This window comes from Stylophora pistillata, chromosome 13 (genome assembly GCF_964205215.1).
Source record: "Stylophora pistillata chromosome 13, jaStyPist1.2, whole genome shotgun sequence".
NCBI lineage: Eukaryota > Metazoa > Cnidaria > Anthozoa > Scleractinia > Pocilloporidae > Stylophora > Stylophora pistillata.
The window spans coordinates 14,888,068-14,914,778 of record NC_142531.1 but is presented as its reverse complement, the minus strand read 5'-3'; the positions used below and the strand labels follow the sequence as shown (position 1 = coordinate 14,914,778).

Sequence of the window (26,711 nt, the reverse complement as noted above, 5' to 3'; positions counted from 1 at the left end):
TTTTGGCTCTACATTTTTATTACTTGGATTAGTGTGTGCGCGAATAAAGAACTTTATTTTTACAGAACCGAGTAGTTAACACACTTCACTCTGACTGGGCAGAAAAACACAAAGATTTTCTGGCACCAATCAGAATCAGATGCCAGAACGACTGCGACCGTTTGGAACTAGTCTTGTAAGACGATGTCCCCAGGGGTTCTTCTGCCCTAACTTGAAATCGACTCACAGCCCCTGGGTCTCGAGGATGTTTTAACCTCGGCCGATGAAGAGGGAAGAGGAGCTCCTCTGCTCCAGTGCTCCATTGTTAGTCTGGGTTCTAATGTCGTATCCAGACCTCACACATTTCAGTCCATTGAATTTTATATTCAAGATGGCGGCCAAAACATCTCAGTTCATTTATCGATTATTTATCTTTAAATTTTGGATGTGGCTTCTTTCAAACTGGTAAGTTTGTAGATGTAAAGATAGCTTACTATACAGCGATACAAAACTTAACAGAAGTAAAAAAAATAAAAGTAAGATCTGTTTTTGAACTTATCGATACCGCTCCATAAGCCGTTAAATAAATAGAACAAAAATAAAAAAAAAGATGAATAAAAATTCTAAAAAATTCCCAGAGAGTGATGATAAAAGTGCAATCCAGAATTTTATAAACTGTTCATTTAATTTCTATTTCTTTTAACAGTTGCTTTGTGGGACCCCAACAAGTTCCCCTTCCAGACACTTTCATTAATCCATCATTTCAAGTTGCTCATTATTTATGGTAAGTTGGAAGTCGCTTAAAAAGCGATTCCCAATTTGTGTTAATGAGGATTTCTTTCATTTCATATATTTATATAAATTCCAACAGCTTGTATTTGAAATTCTCAACTATCATCAATTATGAGGGGGATGAATAGGGGTATGCAAATCCGCCGATCCGCTACGATTTGATGACCAAATCCGTCAGTCCGTTAAAAAAAATTGTTAAATCCGAATCCGTTCGCTACTTGCCTCGTAAAAAGGTGAAAACACACCTTGAGCTGTTGTGTGTTAGCTCGGCAATGGCTTTCCCATCGAGCGAATTGCAATCGGTGGGGTATAGTGTCACGGATAAGGCCCGGGGGGATTCCCATATGAAACAAACGTGTATGCTCGTCGGAAATTTTAAATTTAACCCCTAAAGGAGACCATCTGGGCGTGGCTCAAGCAAATTTTGACCCCTAAAAGAGACCGCTCATGTTCATGCATTGTCTCTTTGGCACTTGGTAAAATAGAAAACTTGTTAATGTTGAGGTAATACGGTAAACAAAACAAGTTAAAAAGAAAATTTTACTTCTGTTTCTCTTCGCGTAATTCCGTATTTCTTCGCGGAACCCTAAACGAGACCTTGGTGGCTTAAAATACTGGCGCTTTGCCTGGAACGCCCTAAGCGAGACCAAGATCCAAAATTTACTCTCCTAAGTGAGACGACGAGCATCCCCGCTTGTTTAATATGGGAGTCCCCCCCGGGGGATAAGGGCGCGAACACATCAGACGTCCCAGTGCGTTACTGTTTCCCTGATGCGTGACTTGCAGAGAGTCTCGTCCGTGACAAAAAAATACACATACTCAGAAAACAACGCATTTCTGACGATCGTTCAGATCCACAATCTGAAATTCCTCACAAGCAAAATCCAAAATCCGGACCTAAAAAATTGACAAAATCGCAACCGTTGCAATTTCAGAATCCGCAAATCCGTTAAAATTTTGCTCTAAATCCGAAATCCGGGCAAAATAATTCTCAGAATCCGTCGATCCGTTAGCCTATTCACCCTCCTCAATTATCATCAGTAACAACACCGCAATCACCAAATTACATGCAGAAAAAAACCCTTTATCACATTTTCAAATAAGTGAATCCTTTTTAAGCTAAGGGGGAGACGCAATGGTGTAATAGCTAGTGTGCATTACTGTTGGTTAAGTGGTATGAGACATGGCTGGGTCATTGTGTCGAGTTCTTTAATCTCTCCACCCAGGAGTATGTATATCTTATTAGAAGTTTTGTTGTGTAGCATCACTGAGTATTTTACATGTTGTGCGGCATTTTGACTCGCCTGTAGGGTGAGCCAAAATACAAACAACAACTAAAAAGATTAAGCGATGTGACACAACAAAATGTCTAGTAAGAGATTTATTATCCATCAGGCCAAATTGTTGTATCTGTGTGGGCGAATTTTGATGATATTCATTTATGGGGAGTGTGTGACAGAATTGTCCACCATTTTTTTCCTAACTTCAATCCAATTTGTCACTTGTGCAATGCGAGGAAACCTGTCTAACTGATTCTCTGGAGTACAAAAACTGAGATAGTTGTACTCGTTTTGGGTGTTATTTGTACTCTACTGAGCAGAGTTGGATAATAAAACTTGGTACCAGCCAATTGTTTGGGAAGCCTGATGAATTGCCGTGGATAACCTTGTAATGGAGTAGCATCCTATTGATAATCTTTGTCATTTCTTGGAAGGGAAACTGGGAATTAACTCCAGCCTAAGCTTCAGTTCTATGTTGTCCATCATGGTTAAAAGTAAACTTTTTTTTTTTCAGGCAAGGACAAACTTCCCAAGTAATTAAAGAACTTGACAAAGTACACAAGCCATCATACATTTTGGCAACACCACAACACACTTTGTATATATCAAGGTAAAAATATTATCAGGGTAATTGTAACTTGCTTGCAAAGGGCTTTTATTTTACTAGAAGTGATCTATGAAAATCAAGATGTTATAACTGCATGTTTGCATTTTACATATGTGCAGTCTTAATTTAAACACATAAGATGTCATGCATTGACCATTCTAGCATTCTCTCCTCTTCCCATGTAGCTTGCCCTAAGTAACTGTAAATTGGGTGATTTAAAGTCTACTGACTCTTTATGCATTGTGAAATTTGATAACAACATGAGATGGAGATTAACTTTGCTTATTTTTTACTTTATTCCTTGTCTGAATTCATGATCAGCTTTTTACTTGACCAGGTGAGCAACTCTTGATCTCCTCCGTTTCCTCATTTCCACATGTGATTCATAAAATGTATTATTATATTAAACATAACATCTTCAAAATTTGTTGACTGGGTCACCTAACCCCACAGAATTTCAACTCAAATATCACCCCTAAATCATACATTAATTTCAGGAGAAAAAAGGTTCATGACTTTTGAAAGAAGCCAGCTGTTGATTGTTAAAGAAATTCTTCTTGTCAGCACCTTAGAAAATGGATGGAGAACAGTATGGAGAATATGCATACTGATGTGACAGTGCAGAGGGTTTAAGGGTTTGATGTGGGATTATAGACTTGTATCCTGTCAAGGTGGATGGCAATTCATTTCTTGCCATTGAAAGGATGGAAAGCTATTGCTTATCCAAAATTTCAAACTAGTAGCTTGTACATAGCTTGATGTTATAGTTGATGTTTTTGGTCTTTTCTTGCTTGTTCAATGACAGGTTTTGTATGTGGCAGACACTAGACAGATAGGAAGCCCTGCTGTCACTTTTACTCAAGGTCATGGACTTGATGGTCCATGGGGAATGGTTGCTGGTAAAAAGCTGGTCAAAGTTTTTATCATAAGAACTATTGAGATGTAACAGTTGGAGCTACCCGCTAAAATCTGTCGAACTGTCCTTCATTCTGCTTTACGATTCAGTTATGATTTTTACCTCGAGATATGACATTAGTCATTCTGATTGATCATGAGTAAATGCATTATCTTCATCATTAGGGTGGGTATACTGAATGCTTCTTATATACATGTAGGTCGGGGCAGACCTGGTATATTTATTGATAATCGTTTTATAATTTAACTTACATCTCTTTTTAGATGACACGTACTTGTATGTTGCAAGTTTCACAACAGATCAGATTCACAAGTATGATTTAACTACAAGAAGGTAATTGATTGTACACAATCTACCTAAATAATAGAGGAAATGTGACTGCATGAAAACATCTTGGAATCATGTTGATGCTTACCCCAGAGCATTAAACACTTGCACATCAAGAGAAGGGACCCTGCTTTTTTGAGAGCCTCACTTATGGAGCTTCTGTGGCATATCAACATCACTCTAATTTTTTCCCTTTTTTTTTTTTTTTTTGCACAACAGACTACACCAAAAAGTAGGGACTACTCATAGTCTTCCATAATAGATGACATAATAATAATAATAATAATTATTATAATAATAATAATAATAATAATAATACGTATGATGCATGATCCTCACAGTAGATATCGCTATTTATGCAATAGCGAAAATCAGACCTGAAAAAAATCAGGCTTGTACGGGATTCGAACCACTGACCTCTGCGATACTAGTGCAGCGCTCTACCAATTGAGCTAACAAGCCAACTGGGAGCAGGCTGTTAAGTTGATTCGTAATAAACCCGTGAAAGTGATAAATGAGATACAATGAATATATGAAGTTCATATAATTTGAACTGCGGTATTATTAACAAGCCGGTATTAGTAACAAGCAGTATTACTAACAAGCCAACTGGCCTGCACCCAGTTGGCTTGTTAGCTCAATTGGTAGAGTGCTGCACTAGTATCGCAGAGGTCAGTGGTTCGAATCCTGTACAGGCCTGATTTTTTTCAGGTCTGATTTTTGCTATTGCATAAATAGCGCTATCTACTGCGCGGATCGTGCATCATATGTACCTAATACCGCAGTTCAAAATATATGAACTTCATATTTTCATTGTATCTCATTTATCACTTTCACGGGTTTATTACGAATCAACTTAACAGCCTGCTCCCAGTTGGCTTGTTAGCTCAATTGGTGGAGCGCTGCACTGGTGTCGCAGAGGTCAGTGGTTCAAATCCCGTACAGGCCTCATTTTTTTCAGGTCTGATTTTCGCTATTGCATAAATAGTGCTATCTACTCAAAATATATGAATTTCATATATTCATTGTATCTGAATAATAATAATAACTTGTATAGCGTAAATTCCATACAATGTTCAAATGCGCTTCGCAATAAAATAACACAGTAATAATTAATACAACTATTAAAATAAGATAAATAAAATAAATACTAGAACTACATACATACATGCTCACTTTTTGTATGTATTGTTTATGCATACTCTGTCTTGATGCATGAGCTGTCTCATAACACACCACCTGCTCTATGAACTACTTTTAAACCCCAAGGCTGTAGTCTAGCAGTGCCCAGTGGCCCCTGGTGCCTTACTTTTGCTCTTGGGCACCTCAGGAATTTTAGTTTTTTTTCATAAAAAGCATATGCTGGGCACCCTAGAATTCACAGTTTCAGAGCACTGGGCTCCATTCAATTTTCCTTAGAACACATGCAGCCTTGAACCCACAAGCTCAATCACCTTTTCCCATGGTTTTATGTAAGACTGCAATACAAAAAGACAAATTGTATACTCTGGTGACTTTCCCTGAACTTTGGTGGCTTTTGTAGCTTTGTAGGTGCCTTTGGAAATGAGACTTACCTAGACTGTCCAGAAGGGATGGCTATAGGCCCTAACAACACCATTTATGTTGCAAGCTTTCTTAACGATAGAGTTGTTAAATTCTCTCTACCTGATGGAAATTTCTTGGGTGTGGTAAGTCTTTTTTCTTCATTTGATAAAAGGAACAGGTTTCAAATGCCTTTTCCTGTCACTTAATCGTAAATTATTTTAAGAATTGGCCATATTTTTATTATTTACAGGTTGCTGATAAAAGCCATGGGCTTAAGGGGTAAGAATGGCAATAGGGTATGTTGGCAACAGAAAGCTTACAGTAATTTAAGGTCATTAACAAAACCAGGGCTCTCTCTTATTTAATTTCCTTTTTTCTGTCACTGACTGACTGGAAAAGTCACAGCCTTTACCATCTGAGTGTACAATTCTAAAGTGAAAAGAACAGAAAAGTTCTTGACTGTGTATAGTTATCAATATATTAATTTTGATAAGAGAAGAACAACTTTAGTTTGGTAAAGTGCAGCTAAATCTCATTCCAAACTTCTCACCTTTATCCTTGGTCGCTAAATATATTTGGTAGACAAGTGATCTGTATGTGGCTGGTGCCAGGATCATGTGCACTCGTGAGACAGTAGCTCTCGTGTCAGCTGACAAGGTAGTTGACAGTTGTGTTTGATTTCCAGGCCTGAAGATGTTGCATTCTTAGAGGATGGCACTCTTCTTATCTGCAGTTGTGTTTGATTTCCAGGCCTGAAGATGTTGCATTCTTAGAGGATGGCACTCTTCTTATCTGCAGTTGTGTTTGATTTCCAGGCCTGAAGATGTTGCATTCTTAGAGGATGGCACTCTTCTTATCTGCAGTTGTGTTTGATTTCCAGGCCTGAAGATGTTGCATTCTTAGAGGATGGCACTCTTCTTATCTGCAGTTGTGTTTGATTTCCAGGCCTGAAGATGTTGCATTCTTAGAGGATGGCACTCTTCTTATCTGCAGTTGTGTTTGATTTCCAGGCCTGAAGATGTTGCATTCTTAGAGGATGGCACTCTTCTTATCTGCAGTTGTGTTTGATTTCCAGACCTGAAGATGTTGCATTCTTAGAGGATGGCACTCTTCTTATCTGCAGTTGTGTTTGATTTCCAGGCCTGAAGATGTTGCATTCTTAGAGGATGGCACTCTTCTTATCTGCAGTCATTACAGTGACAGTGTGTTGAAATTCAATTCTTCTTCAGGTGAACTAATTATTTACTATTAACCAGCCTCTATTGTTGTGTTGTGTCGTTTTGAGAAGAACATTGATTGATGCTTGATATTGTGTTGCAGGTGAACAGCTTGGTGTGTTTGCTAGAGTGGAAAAACCAGTTGGTTTGACTGTTGGATCTGATGGGTAGGTCTGATCCCCATATCCTTGCCACCCTTTTATTTTTTCTTCTCCCGTCTTTTCCAACATTCCCTTTGTCTATCTTTGCCTCTCTCCAATAGCGTATTCTCTTTCCCCATTTTCTTCACATGTCCCCCTCCCGAATCGCATCTGACCATGTATGACAAATCACCCCTCCTCTAAGCTAGATTTCGAAGGTTCTTTTTTGAATGGACGATTATCTGTAGAACTATTAATGAAGTAAATGTGGTTTCCTTCGCTTTTTAAACTGCAGCAACGTTTATGTGACAAGCTATCTTTCAAACAGTATCCTTCAATTTGATGGACAAACAGGTACTGATGTTATAACTATCTTGTATTGTAATTCCTCATATGTTTTATTATCTCGCGCGCGATTGGTCTCAACGCATCACGTTATCAAATATGTCCCAGCTAAAACTGGCGAATATCCGAGGCTAGTGAGGCGATTAATAGAGATGTGCTCGCTCCGATTGGTCGAGGATTGTGTCATATCTCGCTATAATCACCGTGCACGAGGTACATGTAATTATAGGAGGAGCGCTAAATTTCAAAATGGCTGTTTCGTGTTTTTTCAACGTTCATTGCAGTACTATTCAGCTTCGAGCATCCGAAGAGACAAAACCGTACGTCAAGAGTCTTTCGCTTTATTCAAAGAAATAAACCAATTTTTTGGTATCTGTGTGGTGTATCTAAAACAGTTATACACCTCCACATTGATCAATAATTGTTCTATATAACCCAAGTAATATTCCTAAATTTTCAAACCCTACGCCCACAACGATAAAAGCATTCGTTTCAAATTCAATTCAGGATGAAGGGGCGTTTAGCTATTGTTACGGAAGAGGGGATTTGCGTGTTTGTCCATAGTCGTACGAGAGAACACTGAAAAGTAGACATCTCAGGCAGCACTGGCAAACAGCAAGCTGTTCGTTAAATTTTCCCCGCGCTTGGCAAAATGATTGAAGGATAATAAACACAATAGCCACCATTTGGTGCGAAAATATACTCGCATATTTGTCCTCGAACATTATCTGTTCCTCGAGGCACACACTTTTCCTCGCGCTTCGCTCTCGGAAAATGGCTCGCATCCTGGAACAGATAATGTCTGCGGACAAATACTTTCGCGCCAAATGGAGGCTATTTTTGATCTATAGATAACAAAAGTTTGTATGGTCTGGAGGAGCAGATTGTTTTTAAGGCCGTGAATTATTCAGTACAATTGTATATTTTAAGGTCAGGACTATCTGCAGTCAGTACGAGTCCCTTCCAACCATATGCATTTCCACGGAAGACTGAGGAAAAATTATGCCACAGACTCAACCGGAAACGGTCTTGTTTCAATCCCTTTACCTTAACGAGAACTTCACAGAAAGAATTTAGGTGATCAAGCCCTAAACAGTGTACTTTGACGCTTGTTTCAGGTAATTTTATTGATGTTTATGCTGCTGGTGGTGGCCTTGAAGGACCGTCCAGTGTCAGGTAACCTCTTATACATTGAGAGTATAATTCATGTTCATCCAATCTGTGTTGGTCCCAAAGTTACAATAACCATAAGAGAGATTGTGAACCGCTAAATTCATTCTCAAATCAGCAACGGATACAATTCTTGTTAGGTTGAGCATTTTCGTAATTACCACCACTCCCCGTTCACTTTGTTATTATTTGTTGTTGATTGTATCATATACGATGAATATATGAAGTTCATATATTTTTGAACTGCGGTTATAGATACGTATGATGCACGATCCTCGCAGTAGAGAGCGCTATTTATGCAATAGCGAAAATAAGACCTGAAAAAAATCAGGCCTGTACGGGATTCGAACCACTGACCTCTGCGATACTAGTGCAGCGCTCTACCAATTGAGCTAACAAGCCAACTGGGAGCAGGCTGTTAGGTTGATTCGTAATAAACCCGTGAAGATAAATCAGATACGATGAATATATGAAGTTCATATATTTTGAACTGCGGTTATAGATACGTATGATGCACGATCCTCGCAGTAGAGAGCGCTATTTATGCAATAGCGAAAATCAGACCTGAAAAGTTAGATCTGAAAATCAGACCTGTTAGCTCAATTGGTAGAGCGCTGCACTAGTATCGCAGAGGTCAGTGGTTCGAATCCCGTACAGGCCTGATTTTTTTCAGGTCTGATTTTCGCTATTGCATAAATAGCGCTCTCTACTGCGAGGATCGTGCATCATACGTGATTGTATCATCGTCACTGGTTTTTTTTTCTCGATTATTTCATCGTATTTCTTGTAATTTGTTTTCTTCAACTTCTATTGTTACCGACGTTATAATCAAAGCTCTTGTTCATCTTTAACTGACTTACTCGTTACGTTTATTAGCTTGAACAAGTTAAGTTCGTCTCGTTCTGCTGTTTTGGTTGTTTTTTTGGTCTCTGTTATTTATCCCACCTCAAATAACCTTGGCAATTAATAACTGATGTGATCGCACTCGCTCTGTTTTACTCTCATACTTCACTCGCCGTTGCCCTTCCGTTGAATCGAAGTGTTTCGTTTCGAACAGTTTTGCAGATCTTCGCACACTGTATGCGGCCAGTTATGACAGCGACAGGGTGGTGTTATATAACAGTACTACGGGACTTACTTATACATTGCCTGGAAAACGCAACGAGCATCCGGGAGTCGGTATGTGTTTGAGATCTTTTATTTTACTTTTGTCTCTTGAGTCTTTTACTTTTTCTGTTTAGACGGACGGCGATGCGACTTTTTACTTACAAGGACAAAGTCATTGCACTGGCTATTCTTGTAGTTACATTTCAACGCTCAAACCTGTTAACAAAAACCGTTATATCCTTGCAACGAATAGACTACGAGCAGTTCCTCTTTTTGAGCAAAGTCCGAGTCAAAAAACTCAGCGAAAAAAAAAAAAAATTGATCACGATGTTAGCGCGCTGCGCAGAACCATGGGAGTGAAGCAAACGAAAAATAGATCAAACTCAGTGGCTTAGTCTGTGGTCCCAAGTATTTACCTTTCTTTTGCCTCACTCTCTCGCTGATCTTTTTCGACCCGCGCGACGGACTTCGTAATCTATGCTCCGAAACCAGGTGAAGGGTACTCGCGAATGTATCGATATCTTACACATATTCCGTTCAAAGCGGAAGCTGTGTTCCTCTTGAATAAATTCAAAACAAACCAAAAGTAGATCTAACCTTTTCTTCTCTTACTGGCTCTTGTGGTTGAGACTTGCTGCTCGTCGATATAATTAATGTGACTTATAATAGTCACGCTACTTTTGAATTTAAATCATTTTATGCATCGTAGCTTCTAGATGTTTTTTTCTAGCTTTTTTGGAAACGGAGTCAATGTGATAATTTTTCTGGCGATTTTGGATACCAAAGAAACACTTCAACCTTTTACAATTGGAATACACATAATTTTAGTGTTTTTTGTGTCTGTTAGTCAAAAACGAGTTCGGTGACCCTTTTTTTTATCTTCATTAGGTTATAATAATCATCATACCAAGATTCAGTTTTCTGCAAACTTGCAAAGAAGCAATACATACGTTTTAGGGCGACCTTAATTTCTTATTAGTACCACTTTTTTTTTTAGAAATGATGGGCCTTTTTCGAATACCATTTTCAAAGGAAAAGAAAGATTGAGTATGGAAGTTACGAACCACAAAACCTTTCGTCCCTAGCCTCAGTTTGGGTAATCCCAGTCTCTACATACATGTACTGTTCTTTACACATTTCCTATACTACTGACTGGGGGAGTGTTAAGTTGGTGATCATTCTGTTTATTCTCATAACGCCAGTGTTTGATCCAGCAGTGATATTGTAGGGAGAAATTTGATACTAATCACTCCCAGGGGTTAAAGGATTAAGGGGTTGGACGTAAAAATGAAAACGTATTGATTCTTCGTCAAACAGTTTCACTGATGATTAAGCGACGTACATACTTCATTTTCAGGTTCTTTTAGGAATGCAACACTCGACAGATAACGTCGTGTCAGAGTCAACCATTGTCATCGACTAGAAGTCGCTAATCAGTGTAACGCTTCTATTGTGAAGAATATTCTAAATTTAAAGTTTTCTGACAAGTCATAAATTGGGATGCAAACAACCCAACGTGAACAGACTTGTTTTCCTTCGAGTGTGTTTTTTATCTATGGAAATCGGTGTCTATGCTAACTACAGTATTAGACAAATGGCATCTAATTGTATTTATTAGTAGAGAGTAAAATTTGTAGATTATATTTCTCGGAGAGAAAAGAAAAGAATCTCTTGGTCACTGCTGAACTCAACTATGTGCTTGACGTCCTCACGAGCCTATTTTGGTTATGAATCGCTTCCAGTGCAGTTGGAATAGGCTCGCTGTTTGTTATAGTGGAGTTTAAGCCGTATAATGTGTTTTTTGACTAGTCAAAATATCAAAATGTGTGCAGGGAACGGAGCTAAAAAGCTGGCCGCCATCTTGGCTGACCGCTGACAACAATCTCTGAGAAAGAACAAGCTTCCAGTCAGGCAAGCTTTCCATGTATTTAGACAGAGGTTCGTTGCCAACTAGCTCCTCTCTACTCCGCTTTTCACAGCCACCTCCTTGGCAATTTCATTTTCGATGGCTTTCGCTTCCAAGTCGCCCGAACGCACTCGTGTTAGAAAGCACCATTGCTAAACTTTCCTGTGCTTATGGCACACGCTAAGAACGTGCGTCTCGCCGTAAAAATCATTCATCAATGGAGTTATGTCCTTTCGCAGCTCTCCTAAGCGTTTTTGTCTGCTGGGTGTTAACCCTTTCGCACCCTAAGATCAGTATCCATGCTCTCCATACTATTTTCTATACATTTCCTTTGGTACTATCAAGGAGAATTCGTTTAACAATCGAGGTTGGGGATTATTTTCCTTCATTTTCATGATTCAGACGTATTACTGTAAAGGAGAAATTAAAGGCTGGTCACTCTTAAGAGTTTAAAGAGTTGATACCGACCACAACTCGTTTTGTCTAATGTATATACTTTCAAAACTGGGCTTCTATTCCCAGCCGTGCCGCACAATCGCTGCGAAGGTTTGCCACAAATTTTAGATGCCACTTGGTTTGGATGCGAAATGTTATTTCAAGCATATTGCACACGCATTTTAAGAATGTCCTTTTTATTTTTTCTATTAATTTGAAAATAAATACTGTTAGTCTTAGTTACTCAATCATGACTACGTGAGGTGCTTTATTTAATCGCAGTCTTGAACTGCCTCATACAGTATTCTTTAAGCCCCCATTACTTTTCCTGAAGTCCCCCACGGTCGATTTTCGGCCGTTTTAGAGGGTTACATCGTTCTCTTAACTTTGTGATGCGGAGAAAGGAATGTCCTCAAAGAGAAATTTCCAATTGAGTGTCACCACTCTCTCTCAACCCCAACCGGATACAAAACTAAAATCAGTCACGATTTGGTCACCCACTTTTCCAACGCGTTGGACAGTTTGCTTGCTTTTCCCTTGAGTTCTCATTTGCTCTAGGTCGTTGTATTAATTTGGTTTTTGTTTTACGACACAATCGAAAAACGCTCTAAAATGGATTCACCCACTTCGGTACTAAGAGGTCCACAGTACGAAGATTTGTAAGCGTGACTTTCGGTTTCAAGTGGGAACTAACTGTCTATTATTTTTGGTCTTTGGCGCTCCTCTGCGATTGTATAAACCGTCGTAGCTAAGCAAGTAAAGAGGCTGGCAGCCAAATGAGGGAATCGCAGAATAAACAAATACATTGACACCCCCCCCCCCCCCCCTGTGACTTGGATGTAGTGCTTCTTCTTTTACATGTACTGTGAGTTTTGTTCTGCTTATTGCAGTTTTGAAGGTTTGCGACAGCACAGAACCAAGATTTCTTTACTTGACAACCGTTTTCAGAGAATTGGTGACAAATTGTCGCTACCGGGAGAACAGAATAATTTCAGCCTTGCGTCGGACTCGCAGAGTGGCACAAAGCCATGCTGGTTCATAATATAAAAGTTGGCTAAATTAGTTCGAGGTCAGTGCTCAGCCCCCAAGGCTGAGAAGTTGGTTAATGAAAGATTTAGTGCATATCAAAAAGACATTACCTTCCAAACATTACATATTATATTCAAGAACATATTTCAGTATTCTTAGTTTCGAATTCCTCAAGAAATATTTTGCGATTCCATTGGAGTAAAAACTTCCAAGAAAGGTTTTTCTTGAGACAGAGAAAAAGTTTCAGGAATGCCGCAAGACCGCAAGGATTACTTTCCACTGGGTCTAGGGCGACGAATCCCGTCATATTATTTAAGAGGGTGTGTTTTCAACACTAAATTGATTGCTCTTAATTCTATTACTTCCACTGTTTTCACTTCCATGAACTATTTCCTATACTAAGCTCTATTGCGAGGTGCTCTTTCGTCTCCCAAAGGATATCTAGAGTAAAGAATATTTTACTGAACGCGGCTTTGGATTGGGCTGGACACTGATCTGCTGAACACTGAGTTTTTCAGATGTTCGCAATCCACAATGTGAAATTCATATTGAAAAAGGTAAGTAATCTGCGCAAATGGTCTACACAATTCTTGTAGCTGAAATACAAAGAAAAGAGAGGATTCGATTCGCACTTTGAATCAGATCAATGCAGGGCTAGCATGCAAGAGGCCAAGGGTACTATGGCATTTAACGAAGGGTTATATCCTACATTCCATTTTAGAAATACTGAACAACTATAATCGTAACGAGATCGTCATGGTAGTTGTATCGGGATTATCACTGTATCTGAGAAATGAATCCTCGTATATTTGTGACACGCCTCATCACGATTCTCGTTCCAAAAGAACGCGCCATTTTCAGGGGGAAGGGGTGAGAAGCATCCCCTCTTTTTGTATGAAGGCCACATCTATTTTTTTTTTTTTTGCACCTCTAGCATGATGGGCCCGTCGTTAAGGGTCGTCTGAGTGTCCTTGTTCCACAAGCTCCTTAGGATCGGACTGAATTTCAGCATAGACTTGAGCTTCTATAGGTGCTGGAACACCCGCGTTATTTTGGGCTACTTGTTTATACGTATGTGCAGCGGCTACAAAAGAAAAAAAAATCAAAAGTTATCTGGTTAGATTAAAAATAAAAACTAAAATTAAGAGACGCGGTGACCTAAGATGTTCTTTCTTTTAAATTTTGAATGAGCAGCATCGCGGGCTGTCTTTCCACAAAAATAGCTTTAATTTCGTCTATTGCTGCCCTTTTTTCATTTTCTCTATCCATGGCCATCCATGTCCCGTACTATTCTTTGTGTTAGTATAGGTAGTAACAAGACTTCGAGTGTAATTTGGTGGTAATAAGCACCAGTAAAGTTTTTCAAAGACAACAAAATTGCAAGAGCCCATAAGGCAAGTGCAATTATTTACACCAAATTGGAGGAGAAATTATGTTGTTGCTTGTAAATAATTTTCATGAAAAAAGCATCACAGAAAGTCAAGACAGGCGAATCTTTGACAGCGCGCGCGTTATTTGTAATTTGCACTCGTGTTACAGCTTTACACTCGTGTTGCATAAAAATCCACTCGTTTTCAGCCAATCAGACGCGCATGGTTTTTTATGTATAGCATTACTAATATAAACAATATTTTCATTTCTATCGTACTCCTTTTCGAAAGGTCTCCGACTCAAATTTTATCATTTGTATAGCTTTGTCTTTGAAGCTATCGAAAGACTCAATTTATAGATACCTTTGCCTTCCTCCTTTTTATCTTATATTCGCGGGCAGTTTTATCTTCAAAAGTTTTCTGAAATTTGCTTTTTGTAAGTGTTGACTAGTTTTGCACTGAATTGACGAAAGGTCTATTTCTGAATTTGAATTGAATACTAATTCGTAGCTATTTGGTTATGCGGTGAGCTTTCCTAACTGAATATCCTGCTTTTGAAGGTTTGTGATGCAACAAACCTTTCAATCATAACACATAAAGAATTTAATCACGTTTCTCTGACTGATCGTTGCGGGATATCGATGTAGACGATAACTTCTGGAACAAAACTTGAGTAAAATTTTGATGAGCTTTTCCTGCAGCTCGTCAATGGTTCGGCAATAAATCACTCCCAGCACGCTACAACCTCGTCAATTGATCATCACTGACGTCGACAGGTGAATATTGTAATTACATACAGTACCGAAAAAAAAAAAAAAAAAAAAACTAAGATAACAGAAGCACGCGAAACAATTATAAAAAGAAAATTTATGGCAAAGAAAATGTCCTCCCTCTAACACCTCAGTCAGTGATGACACTCTTGTTAGGTTTGGAACGAGATTATAGATTATGCAACATATATTCTATGAAGCTAATTTCTTGTCTAGGAGAGTAAAGCTTGGTTTTATCCGCAAAAACTAAGTCTCACTGTCGCTATAGGGGATCATTAGAAGAAACCAAGCGTTAGCAGGGGATCATTTTATACGAGGCAGCAGATAATTCACACCAGGTTATGACTTGCTCTCTTAAACTGCAATCAGTTAAATATATTTATAGACAGAAGAATGCATCAGAAAGTCATAAACTGAAACGGACATCTCCTTGCAAATCTATATCTTTTAACACGTAATGCGGAGGTGTGTCGTTAATATTCGCTTGTTGGAGATAACTTTTGGCTTTTAATGTTCATCACGCGACAACATTTTTTACAGCGGGGAATTCTTGGACGCCGCAAAACTTAACATTCTGGAACAATGAGATACTAGGCAAGCGTAATCCTCATTCTGTAACTTGTATAAAACTGTTCCTCTTGTGACAGAACTATTTTTATACAGGATATCGCCAGAGACCGAGAAATTAAAGCTAAAAATATAAACTGGCGTAGGCGTGGGGTATGAGAGATCGCATTAAACTGTCAGGGGTTGAATTTTTTACAGCAGTTTGTGCTAAGTGCTTTTGTTGTTGCCAAGTGCAAGGTAAATCAACACCTGGAGCATAAAGATGAAAGTCGACTTTACTCTTATTCCCCTTAAGCAAGGAAAGTCTATTGAACCAATCCAAAGGACTTTTTCCCGGAAGAAATTTCATTTTCTAACTGAACAGAAACAGACCGACCTATAAATTAACTATCATTCATCGATTGCCGTTAATAATGTCATATTTGTCACCCACAGTCAGCCCTGAACGAATTTCCTTCGTTAAATTTGTTCCTTGGTAAGATTTTGACCCACGCATTCAGCCAAATGCCAAGGTAACAGGAAATTGTAACAACCAAATCAGATATCACGGTTGGAACTTCCCGATTTTCTTTTGAGCGCAATTAAATCTTCTCCACCTTTTCAGTCTCTGACAACTTACACCAAACCGAGTTTCAAGGTTTATTTCCTTCTTTAGCTTCGTAGTCTTACTCGATTTATCAGTTTTTTCGGCTCGTTGACTTCAACAGCATAAAAGTTTCCATGGCACGGGTACAAAATTGAGGATTAAAAGCATTGTGTTAAGCATAAAACGTTTCAGAGTTACCACGAATCCCTTTCATATATAACAAAGGGCACAGCTGTCTTCACCTTAAAATTGTCTACGTTTACAGTCAAAATTTATCGAAACTTACAAGATTTCCTCCTTGAAGTTCGCATAGATGAAGACCTAGCAGAGGAAGATGACCGACTGAATGAGCGCCTCGATATGGAGCTGATTCGAGTGATGGCGGAGCGGAACATGCCTTCCTCTGAGGGCTTTAAACAAGAAAAAACCTTGCCCAGCGACGAAGCATACCCATCGCGGTATTTCCTCATGGTCCACAAGCAGACACAGTGATTTATCAAAGGATCCAGTGTGGTCAGGACAAGAACCACTTGATCAAAATACATGTTATGCCAGTTGTAAGCGTACAGAATTACAATGCGCATCTGAAAAGCAACGAGAAAATGTAAACAATTTGATATCGGTGAAAACTATTCCCAATTTTTTCCCATAAAATTTAAGGGTGAGATCGGCTGGAAACAAAATACCCACGAAATTATCTCAGTGGAGTAAAATTCCATGGTTGTAGCATATCCCGGAAAAAATGACCCAACAAAAATTCTTGCGCCTTTTCTCGTTTTTAATCAAGAAACAAGGGAACAACAGATATCTAAAGAAGCTTCATTTGTAAACACCAATTTTTTCCCTGTTAAAGGCAACATATAACATAACTAACAGAAACCGAAACAAAAAAATGATAAAAGAGGAATAGCAAGTGAAAAACAATGTTAAGTTTGAGAGAGACTGCGTTTTTCTTATTTGTGACAATTTATCAACTTAAAATGACTGATTTACACTTTTCCCGTGATGAAGAGTAGAGAAATTGAATGCCAACCGCCAAAAATGGCCATGGGAAAGTGAAACTAAATCTAAAGTCTGAAGTCTCTTTCAGAAATAAACAGAAATATGTACCTGAGAAACACTGACTGATATAAAGGTACCATAGTCCCCGCATTACAAGGTAGCGTATATGCGGGTGTTAAATGGAGTGCTTGATGTGGAATGACTAAAAAAAACAACGATAAACGCGATTTTAAGATGGGAAAGTAATAGACGGTGGCTTCCTTTGTAATTGTAGGTCTTAGAATTGACAAGAGAGGGCTAAGGGCTAAATTATTTCGAGGGCATCTCGAACCTTGCGTCCATAGAACTCGTGTATCGGTAGGTTTTTAAACTGCGAACTACTCCGTCGGTACCCCGTGTAGCTTTAAACCCAAAACATGTAAAACAGAAAGGGATGTTTCACTTAGAGAGAGAGAGAGAAACACGCTCACTGCAGGGCTACTGTAATGAAAAGCCCGAGGCTGCATTTCAGTCTCCCTTTTATACGAAGCGTTAGCGTTTCTCAAGGTTAGTGATGATAAAACTCATGTGGAAAGCCTTTCGAAAGGCAGCTATGACTTTGAGCAATTCTCATACTTCGTTGAACAATAAATACTCGTACTGAGAAACTAATTGGATCTAATGTTGGCGTTACTGATTTAAACGTGGAAGCTAATAGCAGAATTTACTGAAGACACTGGCACGAACAGACAAGGCTAGCATTCGACCGTTGTTAGAGAGATCCTCCAGGAGCCACGTTACCATACGCAGTTACTGAGCCTATTTTCCGGACAGGAAGTATTCAGAAACGTGTTCCGCGACGCAAATAAAGTCAGTCGTGTTTTATTTCTTTCTTTCAGCTGAACGTCGATAATGAGAAAATTGCCGAGCTTCTTCTGATAGGCAAACGGAAAGGCGACAAGGTAGAACATCCGAACACTAGACAAAGGGCTGTCGGTTCGACGCCCTTTGGCTATCGCCCTTTGCACGCATGTGGTGCACTACGCTAACATCCTTTCTTTTACGCAAAAGGAAGCACTCAGTCACTGAAATAATTTGGGAAAGGCACGAATGTGGTAAATTGTCTTTAACCTTTTAACCGTGACTGAGAAAAAGAACTTCCATTTTACGTCATCGTATTTAATAACGAATGATGACAAACTAATATCACATCCCCTTCACATGATAACATGACCACATCGTACTCCTTCGTCACGGAGATTTGACCGACTTGCGTAGAATGCAATTAGACGCTAGTTTACTTTACAGAACCACAACTGGTCATTTCATTGTTACTCTTTAACAAAGAATATTACATCAGACGAATCTCATCAAGCGGAAACCTAAATCTTTTATGACATTTCCTACGTACAGTTTGCTGTTAAAGAGAAAAAAATCAATAAATATTTAAAATAATAAAGCTTCTGAATGCTTTCTCACGCCCTTTTCTGGCTTTATTTTATTTATATTGCTGTTAATCAAATTTCTGTCAGGCGCATTTGTCGACTAACAACAACAAACTCACCTATAAAATCATGGTGCTCTTTCGAATGTAATTTCCCTTTCAGTCAATAAGTGTTTATGGGTGGCAGTCGGCAAAACATAGATACTCCCCTTTCAATTTTCAAATACCACACCAAGGTTATAGGAGCAGATGGTGCATAAAAGGAACTGAAGAAAAAGGCTTGAGAAACATTTCAAAACATAGCGTTCAAAAATTTAGAGCCAAAAAATTGGCAAGGGTATTCATTTTACGGGCCTTTTTCACTAGACAGCAATTATGCTGTGAGGGAGTTGGCGGAAATGACCAATGAAGAAGACGAGATCGCGAAAAATTGGGATATTGCCTCACTTGTGTTACTAGGCACGTTTTTATGTCCCTTAAATTTTAACTTGACCATGAAAAGGGAATGCGAAAAACCAAATACATTTTCCATTCTCTTCCAGATACTAAATAGTATGCGATGATCACACTTTACTTTCACTGTCGCCGCATTCACCAAATTTAAAAACCATCTTGTTATTCCAGACCACGGACAATTAATTTTAATTAATTATTTAAAAAACAACCTACATGGAAAACAAATCAAAACTTCTGAGTGACTGAGGGAGAAAAAGCTATTCGGTATGATTTGAATGGTTGAGTGGGTCATGCATCACCCTCACTTACAACTGTGGTTCCATCATTATTCAAAGCAGATTGCGGGAGCTGAAGCAAAACTATAAAATATTCATTAGCATTTACGAACGACTTGCAATTACTCGGTTAGTATCACCGCTATATTTTAAAACCTCATTCGACAAAGATCAAAATCGATCACAGAAACTAACTCCAGAAAAATATCTTTTTTTAACAAAGAGTAGAATAAACGCTTTGCATTCTTAAAAACTACAAACTGGAAAAGTCGCTTTTTTTTTCAATTCATTTAAAACCTATTCCAATAAAAATTCAGATCAGATGCAAATTATCAACGTTCAAAGCGTTTTTCAGTCACTAGAAAAATTAAATCATATTAGTGCATTAGTCGTTTCGATGAGTTTTCCACATGGTCAGAAACTTCGTAAATATTTTGCCATGAAAAGCGAAATGAGTGGGTACTTTTACGAATGACTGCCTGTAGAGGATAACAACTTCTCACGACCAGAATAAGCGGCTTCTTAAGGAGTTCGACATTAAAATAACATTTGCGCAAAATGAAAAGACTTTGCTATTAAGTTGATTCACTTCATTACAGAGTAATGCTACATAGACAAATTGATTCTCTCCATATGTGGGTTTTTGCTGCCACTGTAGTCATCAGGTACAGCGTCGATCCGAAGAAACGAGAGACGAAAAAAAAACAAGGAAAGGAAAAAAAAAAGATATAATCAATTTAATAATTCAGCTTTGTCCGCCAAGATCTCTTCCCTAAGATAACCCCTTCAACGAAATCCTTATTTTTATGATATGAATCTGAGTAATTTGACCAGCCGCAAAGCAGTTCTTAGTTTTTTGTTAATATTATTATATATTTGTTTTTTTATTTTCCTTCTTCTCCTTCTCCATCGTTCCATTTTCTTTTTTGTTTCCCTGTTAGTAACTTAAGTCGAACTTTCTAAAGGAAGGCCTAAGGTAAAACAATTCCAAGAGATTGAAGGACGCCGCTATTCGGAAATTTTAATGATGAAGCTTCCATTGCCCATTACTCCGTTGCGCTCGAAGCATCTCAAGACGATTACTTTGCTCAAGATAAGCGAGTCCGCGCGGAAATCATTATACAGTTTGTTGTTTTATCTCGGTACCTTGCGGATTGGCTTCAAAGGAAACAAACTCATTCATTCAGCTCACTCGCTTTTGTTTCACAAGTGCTCCGATGCTTTCTGAACATCTTGCAATGTGTTTTATTTTGGCCACGCATTTCGCTTACATCTGGTCGCGGAAATCTTTGTGATTGTCTCCAAAAAAAATGCAGACAATTTTCACTGAACTCAAAACGTTCGATTTAATTACCACTCATCTCAGAGGTCTAAGGAAGAATAAATAAAATAAAACACGAATAAAAACTGAAACAAACTCGCGCGTTCTAGGTTCGAGGCGCTGCGAGTTGTTTATAAAACTGCGGTAAAAAATGTAAATAAATATAAAATCGCTTTTCTTCCGAAAACCGCTGCGTACGGCTTCATCCATAATCTTCGCGAAAATTGTAGTGGTTTATTTAAATGAGTCTACATAAGTTCCAGTATTATGGCATCTTTTGTCTCGTGTCTTGGGAAGATGACCTTATTTAAAGAAATATCCCAATTTCTTTAATAGATCCTTAGTCCTTTTTACTCATTTCTCTCCAAAAGCCCTAAAATAACTAAAATTCTACATATCATCGCCTAAATAAACAGCGAACACTAGGCGACTTGGCGAAATCTCGAGCGAAAATGGCTTATTTTTTTCCTGATTCCAAATTTAAATTTCCGGCCACTTGGAGCGAAGCAGCTTGAATTTAGAAGCGAAAAAAAGAAAAGACTAAAACAACTTGCGTTTACTCCAAGTTAACGAAACAATTCCTTGGTGAAACAATCCAGCGTGGCTTGATCGCGCGGGAAAAGGTTACAATAACATTGTCGAGACGGATTTTGTGATAACATAAGCAAATAAACATCGTTAAGATCCCCAAAAGACCACGCTTCTCAATGTTCTACTTGCCGAAGAGACCCACTTAAATTAAACTTCAATTCGTCGGGGAGCGGAGATGCTCGTCTAAAAAATGATCATTAAAACATAGGCAATACTTACCAATATTGTTGTCCAACAAATTGAGTAACACACTGCCATGAGAGTAACCATTTTGGCGAAGCTAACACAGGCAGAGGTACCAGAGCCTTTAGCGCGAGTTCCTTTCTCGGGTTTGTTGTCTTGATCATAGACATCTGAAAGTGAATTTCTTTCTAGAACATGCAGGGTGTATACTACGGTAATGTTAGAAAGAACCATTACTATCACAGACAAGACGTAATGTATGGACATGACATACACAACGATGCCCGTATCCACGTTGTGCGACTCGACGGCGTAACTGCAAACGCCGGTGGACACGTTGAGCTCAACTTTATTGAGCGCCTGCGGAAGAATGGCAAGGATGAAGGAGTACACCACAACGATGGCCAAGAGGACTACGCATCTCTGAAATGTGACACTCTCCTTGTAGTAGAAAGGGAAGACTATGGCGCCTAATCGCTCCAAACTCATCATCACTACCAAAGAGATTGTTAGCGTCCCGAAAAACAGAACACCAAACGCGACAAAGTGACAAACGCCATCTTCTCGCGACCACTCGCCATTAAACCGCGTCGTTATAAATGGAACATATTGAAAACAGGCAATGCCCAGTCCAGCTAATGACAGCGCGCCAACGAAAAGATGCGGGATTTTCTTCAGGGAGGGCTTGCGAACTTTGACATAGGTGTAATGAAGGGCTAGAAAATTCAAGACGAGAGTAAAGGCGAACAAGATCACCACGATCGATCCAACAAGCTGGTCTTTCCATGTTACGTTGCCGCCGCTCTTTGACATTTTCTTTAAAGAGCACTTATTAAGGAAAACCCTTGTTTATCCGGCTTGATATCACAGCCAGTGACCGCTTCGACAGATCCTATTTTCTTGCTGGTCTTTTACTCATCGACAATGAACTTTCCTGGCGCCAAGAATTTCCGTTGTAAATCAAAACTGGTCCGCCCCGCCATGACGAACGCGCGCGAAGAGATGAATACTAATAACACTTCACGCGACTTCAAGAAGAATTCATTCGTCTCGGCATTTTGTTTGGAATAGCTCATCCGACTGAAGTGTTTGGTGATAGCTATTCTAAGGCTGTTACCCAGATTCACAGAATTTATTGGTAATGCGCACGCTTTCACTAACATTGACTGACGTGTCTCAATCCCACGCGAAGTCATATTAACATGAGCATTGTTTCATGCGTCAGAATTTCAACAACACTCAATCTTTTAACAACAGAACTAAGGCAATCACAGTTGGCCTGATAATAATTTTAAATAAAAGCTGGAGAACTATTGCAGTATTACACCGTGACGCCGAGACCGTTTTTTTTTTTATCCTATGTTTTAAATTAATCGAGAAGGTAACGCAAGACTTGATTCCATCAGAGAAAAATACATTTAAAAAAATAAAAACCAGAATAAAGTTTAAAAGATGTTTCTAGATATAACAGCTAAAACACTTTGGTCGAAAGTCAAAACAGCCTCACAAGGGCACGTCATTAAGTGCATCACGAACTCCCTTCAGAGGTAACCGCAATTCAATTTGAAACACTTTCGCGAGAACACAAACCACGGATAAAAGACGAGGAGGAGAATGAACACCAGAATATTACTTCAACCCCAAAAGGTGTATTGTTTCGAACATGAGCACTATTTGGTATTGATAAAGCATTATCATGCAAATTTTTTGTTCTCGATTACAAGTTATGTTTGTACTTTCTCAAAGCGACAGAAGAAGTGGGATTTTTTTTTATTGGTAGGTGACTCATGCAGCTGCAACAGGATACTGAGGAATAGCCTTTCTCGTTTTGTGTCAGAACTGAAAACACCTTGAATCTTCCCCAGCGTAACTCCAAAAGCATCAAGTATTTATTCACGATCTTTTCCTAATATCGAAGCGAAATAAAAACGCAGTTGACATTTCAGGTACCCGTATTTTTTTTCTCTGACGAGGTAAGGCGAACCTTCTGCTTCGTAGGTATAGTGTTAATATGGAAAAATAATGGATTTTTAGAGTGTGAGTGGGCGGCGTAAAAAAATTATGAACGACATTATATCGCGAAATTGCTTAACTTTTTCGATCATCGCGGTATGTACCATTGCACTATAGTTGAAAATTGCTTTTCAAAACATAAACATCACCGACGTATAGTGGAGATTACAAGTTGACAGAGGGGTAAATTTTTCCCAAACTATTTCTTTTGGCAAACAATTGGCACAAAAGCACCTCCGCAAACAGGCACAAATTACCTCCAGAAAGACAGAACCAGGTGGAGTTTTTCGTTTCCAATTATTTTAGTTGCACGTTTTTTAGCTAATTCTTAGACATTTTTTTTTTAATCGAGATTACTTTACTGAGCAAATATCCTGTGACTAAGATACCTCACTTCAATAGGGAACAAACTTTTTAGCTGTAAATTCAGTTTTAGTCATTAAAGTTTAATGGTGAAGAAACATCCGAATAAACAGATCGCAATCAGTAGTAACGATCAGAACTCTGTATCTGTAGAGTCCCCAGATAACATTGCTTTGTCTACAAACTCCTCTACTTGCAAATCGGCCGCTATTAAACTTCGTTACTTCGTTAACAGACAAGAAAAAACACTGGCCAAATCAGAATCCAAAATATTCTGAAAAAATCTGCAACGCTTGTTGATTTCTGATGTTTAATGAAAACCATTTACAAACCTAAACTAAACAAAAATTACAGAACATACATTTTATTAAGGGCGATCTGTTTTACCATTTCTTTCGACTGAAAACACAAAATTCAACCTTTTTGGCCCATGAAAATGAAAACATAAAAAAGGGTGAAAAAATTTCATGAACACAATAGAAACACTAATCAACATGGAAACAATAATCCAATTTCAATACTGGATTTTCGTATTTCAGCCTTTGGGGAGCAAGAAAGATAAATAAACCGGCAGCTGCTACAATACGCTAAAATACATATACAGCGCGTAGTAAAAATTACGAAACTGAGAATAACTCCAACACTAAACCGGTATTTTCGTAAAGAAGCTAAAAAAAACAAAAAAGAAACAAAAGAAAAGGGAAAAAATGAAACATGCTCGCAGTTCCACTTGTGTTTATAGGAACCTTAAAAGTTTTCTCGCTGATAAAAACCACCGGAAGAAAAAAACACTTTCTGACTCCTAATAAAAGTGAATCCACCAGTGTATAAGCTTGTGAAGTCGGTCGAATTTTTAACATTTAAAGTCACCGGGGTAGGGATTTCGCAAACACATTTACGATTATTTTCAGATTCCTATAAAAGAAAATCGTTATCTTGGGTGAATGTTCAACAGGAAAACAGCCGATAAGGTTTACCAAGACTCCTATTGTTAATACACATTTCTTGCGACAACGAATTTGAAAAAAAAACTACTTGGCTTGATCGAAACATTTCAGTTCAACTTTTATTGACGCCCAACGATCAATACAAGCTAATGATAGTAAAAAGGATCATTTTAGTGTTAACACATTTTTTTTGTCCGAAATTAACATACAGTTTTCACATTGCTTCATTAGGAATTCAAAATTTAGTCATCTTCAAAGTAACCGATACTGCATAAGTTCGTTCGAATTATTTTTGAACGTTACGATTAATTTCTTTGAACAATTCTGTAGCCAAAAACAAAACACCCCGACTAAGCCTATAGCAACATGACGAAATAAATCATGCTAAATAGTAGATTTACCGTGTAAAATTTTTCTTTTCCTAATCCTGGACTGATCCTTGACTGTTTTGAATGTTACGATTAATTTCTTTAAACAATTCTGTAGCCAAAAACAAAACACCCCGATTAAGCCTATAGCAACATAACGAAATAAATCATGCTAAATAGTAGATTTACCGTCTAAAATTTTTCTTTTCCTAATCCTGGACTGATCCTTGACTAGTAAGATAAAATACCAAAAGAGAGAGAAAAAAAGAAAAAAAAAAAATGAAAGCGATCTTCAAAAAACGTCCGATCAGATTTTTTAGAGATCTGCGAAGCTTACAAACCGAAAAAACATTTCAATTATCTCCTTCTACATGTGTTCAAATGAACTACTTTCTAAAAGGATTATGAACATAAATCCTTTATTTTTTAACATGCCTAAAAGAAATCTATTAAAAATTTTGAACATTTAATCTTTGAACGTCAAAATAAATGGTATCAGTTTCATATCAAATGAATTGTTTAGTCATAGTTTTCAAAGCATTAAAAAAGGGCTCATATTGAATGTTGCCTTTTTACTCCAAGTTGAGTACTTATCGCAAAAAATTATAAAATGCGGATTACATATAAAATTATTTCTTTCTTGTCTTTCAGAATTTCTTCTCTCTAAATCCCAAGACAGACTTCACACAAGAACAAATCGCTGTATTGGGTTTATCTAGGGCCATAATTTATTTTCTTGAATAACTGCTAACTTTACGGTAGCGTTTGCATTAAGAAAAATAATGAATGTGTCCAAACGAAAGCAGGGGAAAAAACTGAATTAAGTTCTAGATAACCTCAGATGTAACAAGAAGGAAATTTCCCACCATAACCAAAAGTGCTTTGTGTAAGTGTGTAAGTTGTTTGATGCAAAATTAACGATCGAGGGATACAGTTGCGAATGCGAATAAGATATAAATTAATGTTTGTGAATGACATGCCTGAAGTCCTCCGCTCAACTAAACTTGCGATGTTCGCGGACGATTCAAAGTGCTTTAAAGTGATCAGATCAATTAATGACTGCTCTGCACTATAAACTGATCTGTCAGCACTGAACTCTTGGTCTGCCGAAAACCAAATCTACCTTCAGCCACTAAGTGCGACAACTTACGAATCAGTGGAAGGAAAGCAAAGCAGGTCCTGCTAGAGTCTACACCCTTAATGGCACCAACGTGGAAGTGGTAACTAAAGAAAAAGATCTTGGTATCACGATCACAAAAGATCTAACCTGGAACCATCATTTGACAGCAATTGTCTCGAAAGCCAACAGAAAGATGGGATTCATCAAAAGGAACTGCTTTTCCTCACTGAACACTAAGACATTAATTTTGTTATCTACATCTTTAGTGCGTAGTTATTTCCCTTACGCACCTCAGGTGTGGGCCCCTCAATCCATAATCCAAGACCTGAAGTTAGTTGAAAAGACTCAAAGACGTGCTACCAAGTTTATTTGCAAATCAGACACCCTTAGTTATAAGGATAGGTTAGTGCGGCTAAAGTTATTACCGCTTAATTATTGGCTCGAGGACTTCGACCTAATTTTTTTCTTTAAATGCATGTCTGGTGATATTAACTTAAACATTCACAATTACATTCAGTACTGCAATAGCAAATCCCGCCGTGGCAGCTCAGGCATTTACCT

At 38.3% G+C, this 26,711-nt stretch overlaps 2 protein-coding genes across 2 annotated transcripts; one reads left to right on the top strand and one right to left on the bottom strand.

Annotated features, from left to right (window-relative positions):
* The first annotated feature begins 290 nt into the window (after window positions 1-290).
* On the top strand, window positions 291-12,014 carry LOC111321814 (uncharacterized). Its single transcript, XM_022924786.2, has 14 exons — window positions 291-444; window positions 686-763; window positions 2,566-2,661; window positions 2,980-2,995; window positions 3,464-3,557; window positions 3,838-3,907; window positions 5,445-5,589; window positions 5,697-5,725; window positions 6,587-6,675; window positions 6,767-6,830; window positions 7,099-7,157; window positions 8,267-8,324; window positions 9,376-9,497; window positions 10,783-12,014. Exons 1-14 carry the CDS (start codon window positions 320-322, stop codon window positions 10,812-10,814), a joined length of 1,077 nt encoding a protein of 358 aa, XP_022780521.2. The 5' UTR covers window positions 291-319; the 3' UTR covers window positions 10,815-12,014.
* Window positions 11,945-22,702, bottom strand: LOC111321813 (uncharacterized). Its single transcript, XM_022924785.2, has 3 exons — window positions 21,376-22,702; window positions 16,375-16,672; window positions 11,945-13,879 (listed from the first exon to the last, which is right to left on the bottom strand). The coding sequence occupies exons 1-3, from the start codon at window positions 22,150-22,152 to the stop codon at window positions 13,746-13,748; spliced, it is 1,209 nt and encodes a 402-aa protein (XP_022780520.1). The 5' UTR covers window positions 22,153-22,702; the 3' UTR covers window positions 11,945-13,745.
* Window positions 22,703-26,711: the final 4,009 nt, after the last annotated feature.

Excerpts from the sequence above, each read along its gene's own strand:
- LOC111321814 (XM_022924786.2), top strand. The coding sequence starts at position 320 with ATGTCGTATCCAGACCTCACACATTTCAGTCCATTGAATTTTATATTC. Across the intron at positions 445-685 it reads ATGTGGCTTCTTTCAAACTG|TTGCTTTGTGGGACCCCAAC; the intron begins GTAAGTTTGTAG and ends TTCTTTTAACAG. Across the intron at positions 6,831-7,098 it reads TTGACTGTTGGATCTGATGG|CAACGTTTATGTGACAAGCT; the intron begins GTAGGTCTGATC and ends TTTAAACTGCAG.
- LOC111321813 (XM_022924785.2), bottom strand. The coding sequence starts at position 22,152 with ATGTCAAAGAGCGGCGGCAACGTAACATGGAAAGACCAGCTTGTTGGA. Across the intron at positions 16,673-21,375 it reads TTTGTTGGACAACAATATTG|ATGCGCATTGTAATTCTGTA; the intron begins GTAAGTATTGCC and ends GTTGCTTTTCAG. Across the intron at positions 13,880-16,374 it reads AACTTCAAGGAGGAAATCTT|CCGCTGCACATACGTATAAA; the intron begins GTAAGTTTCGAT and ends TTTCTTTTGTAG.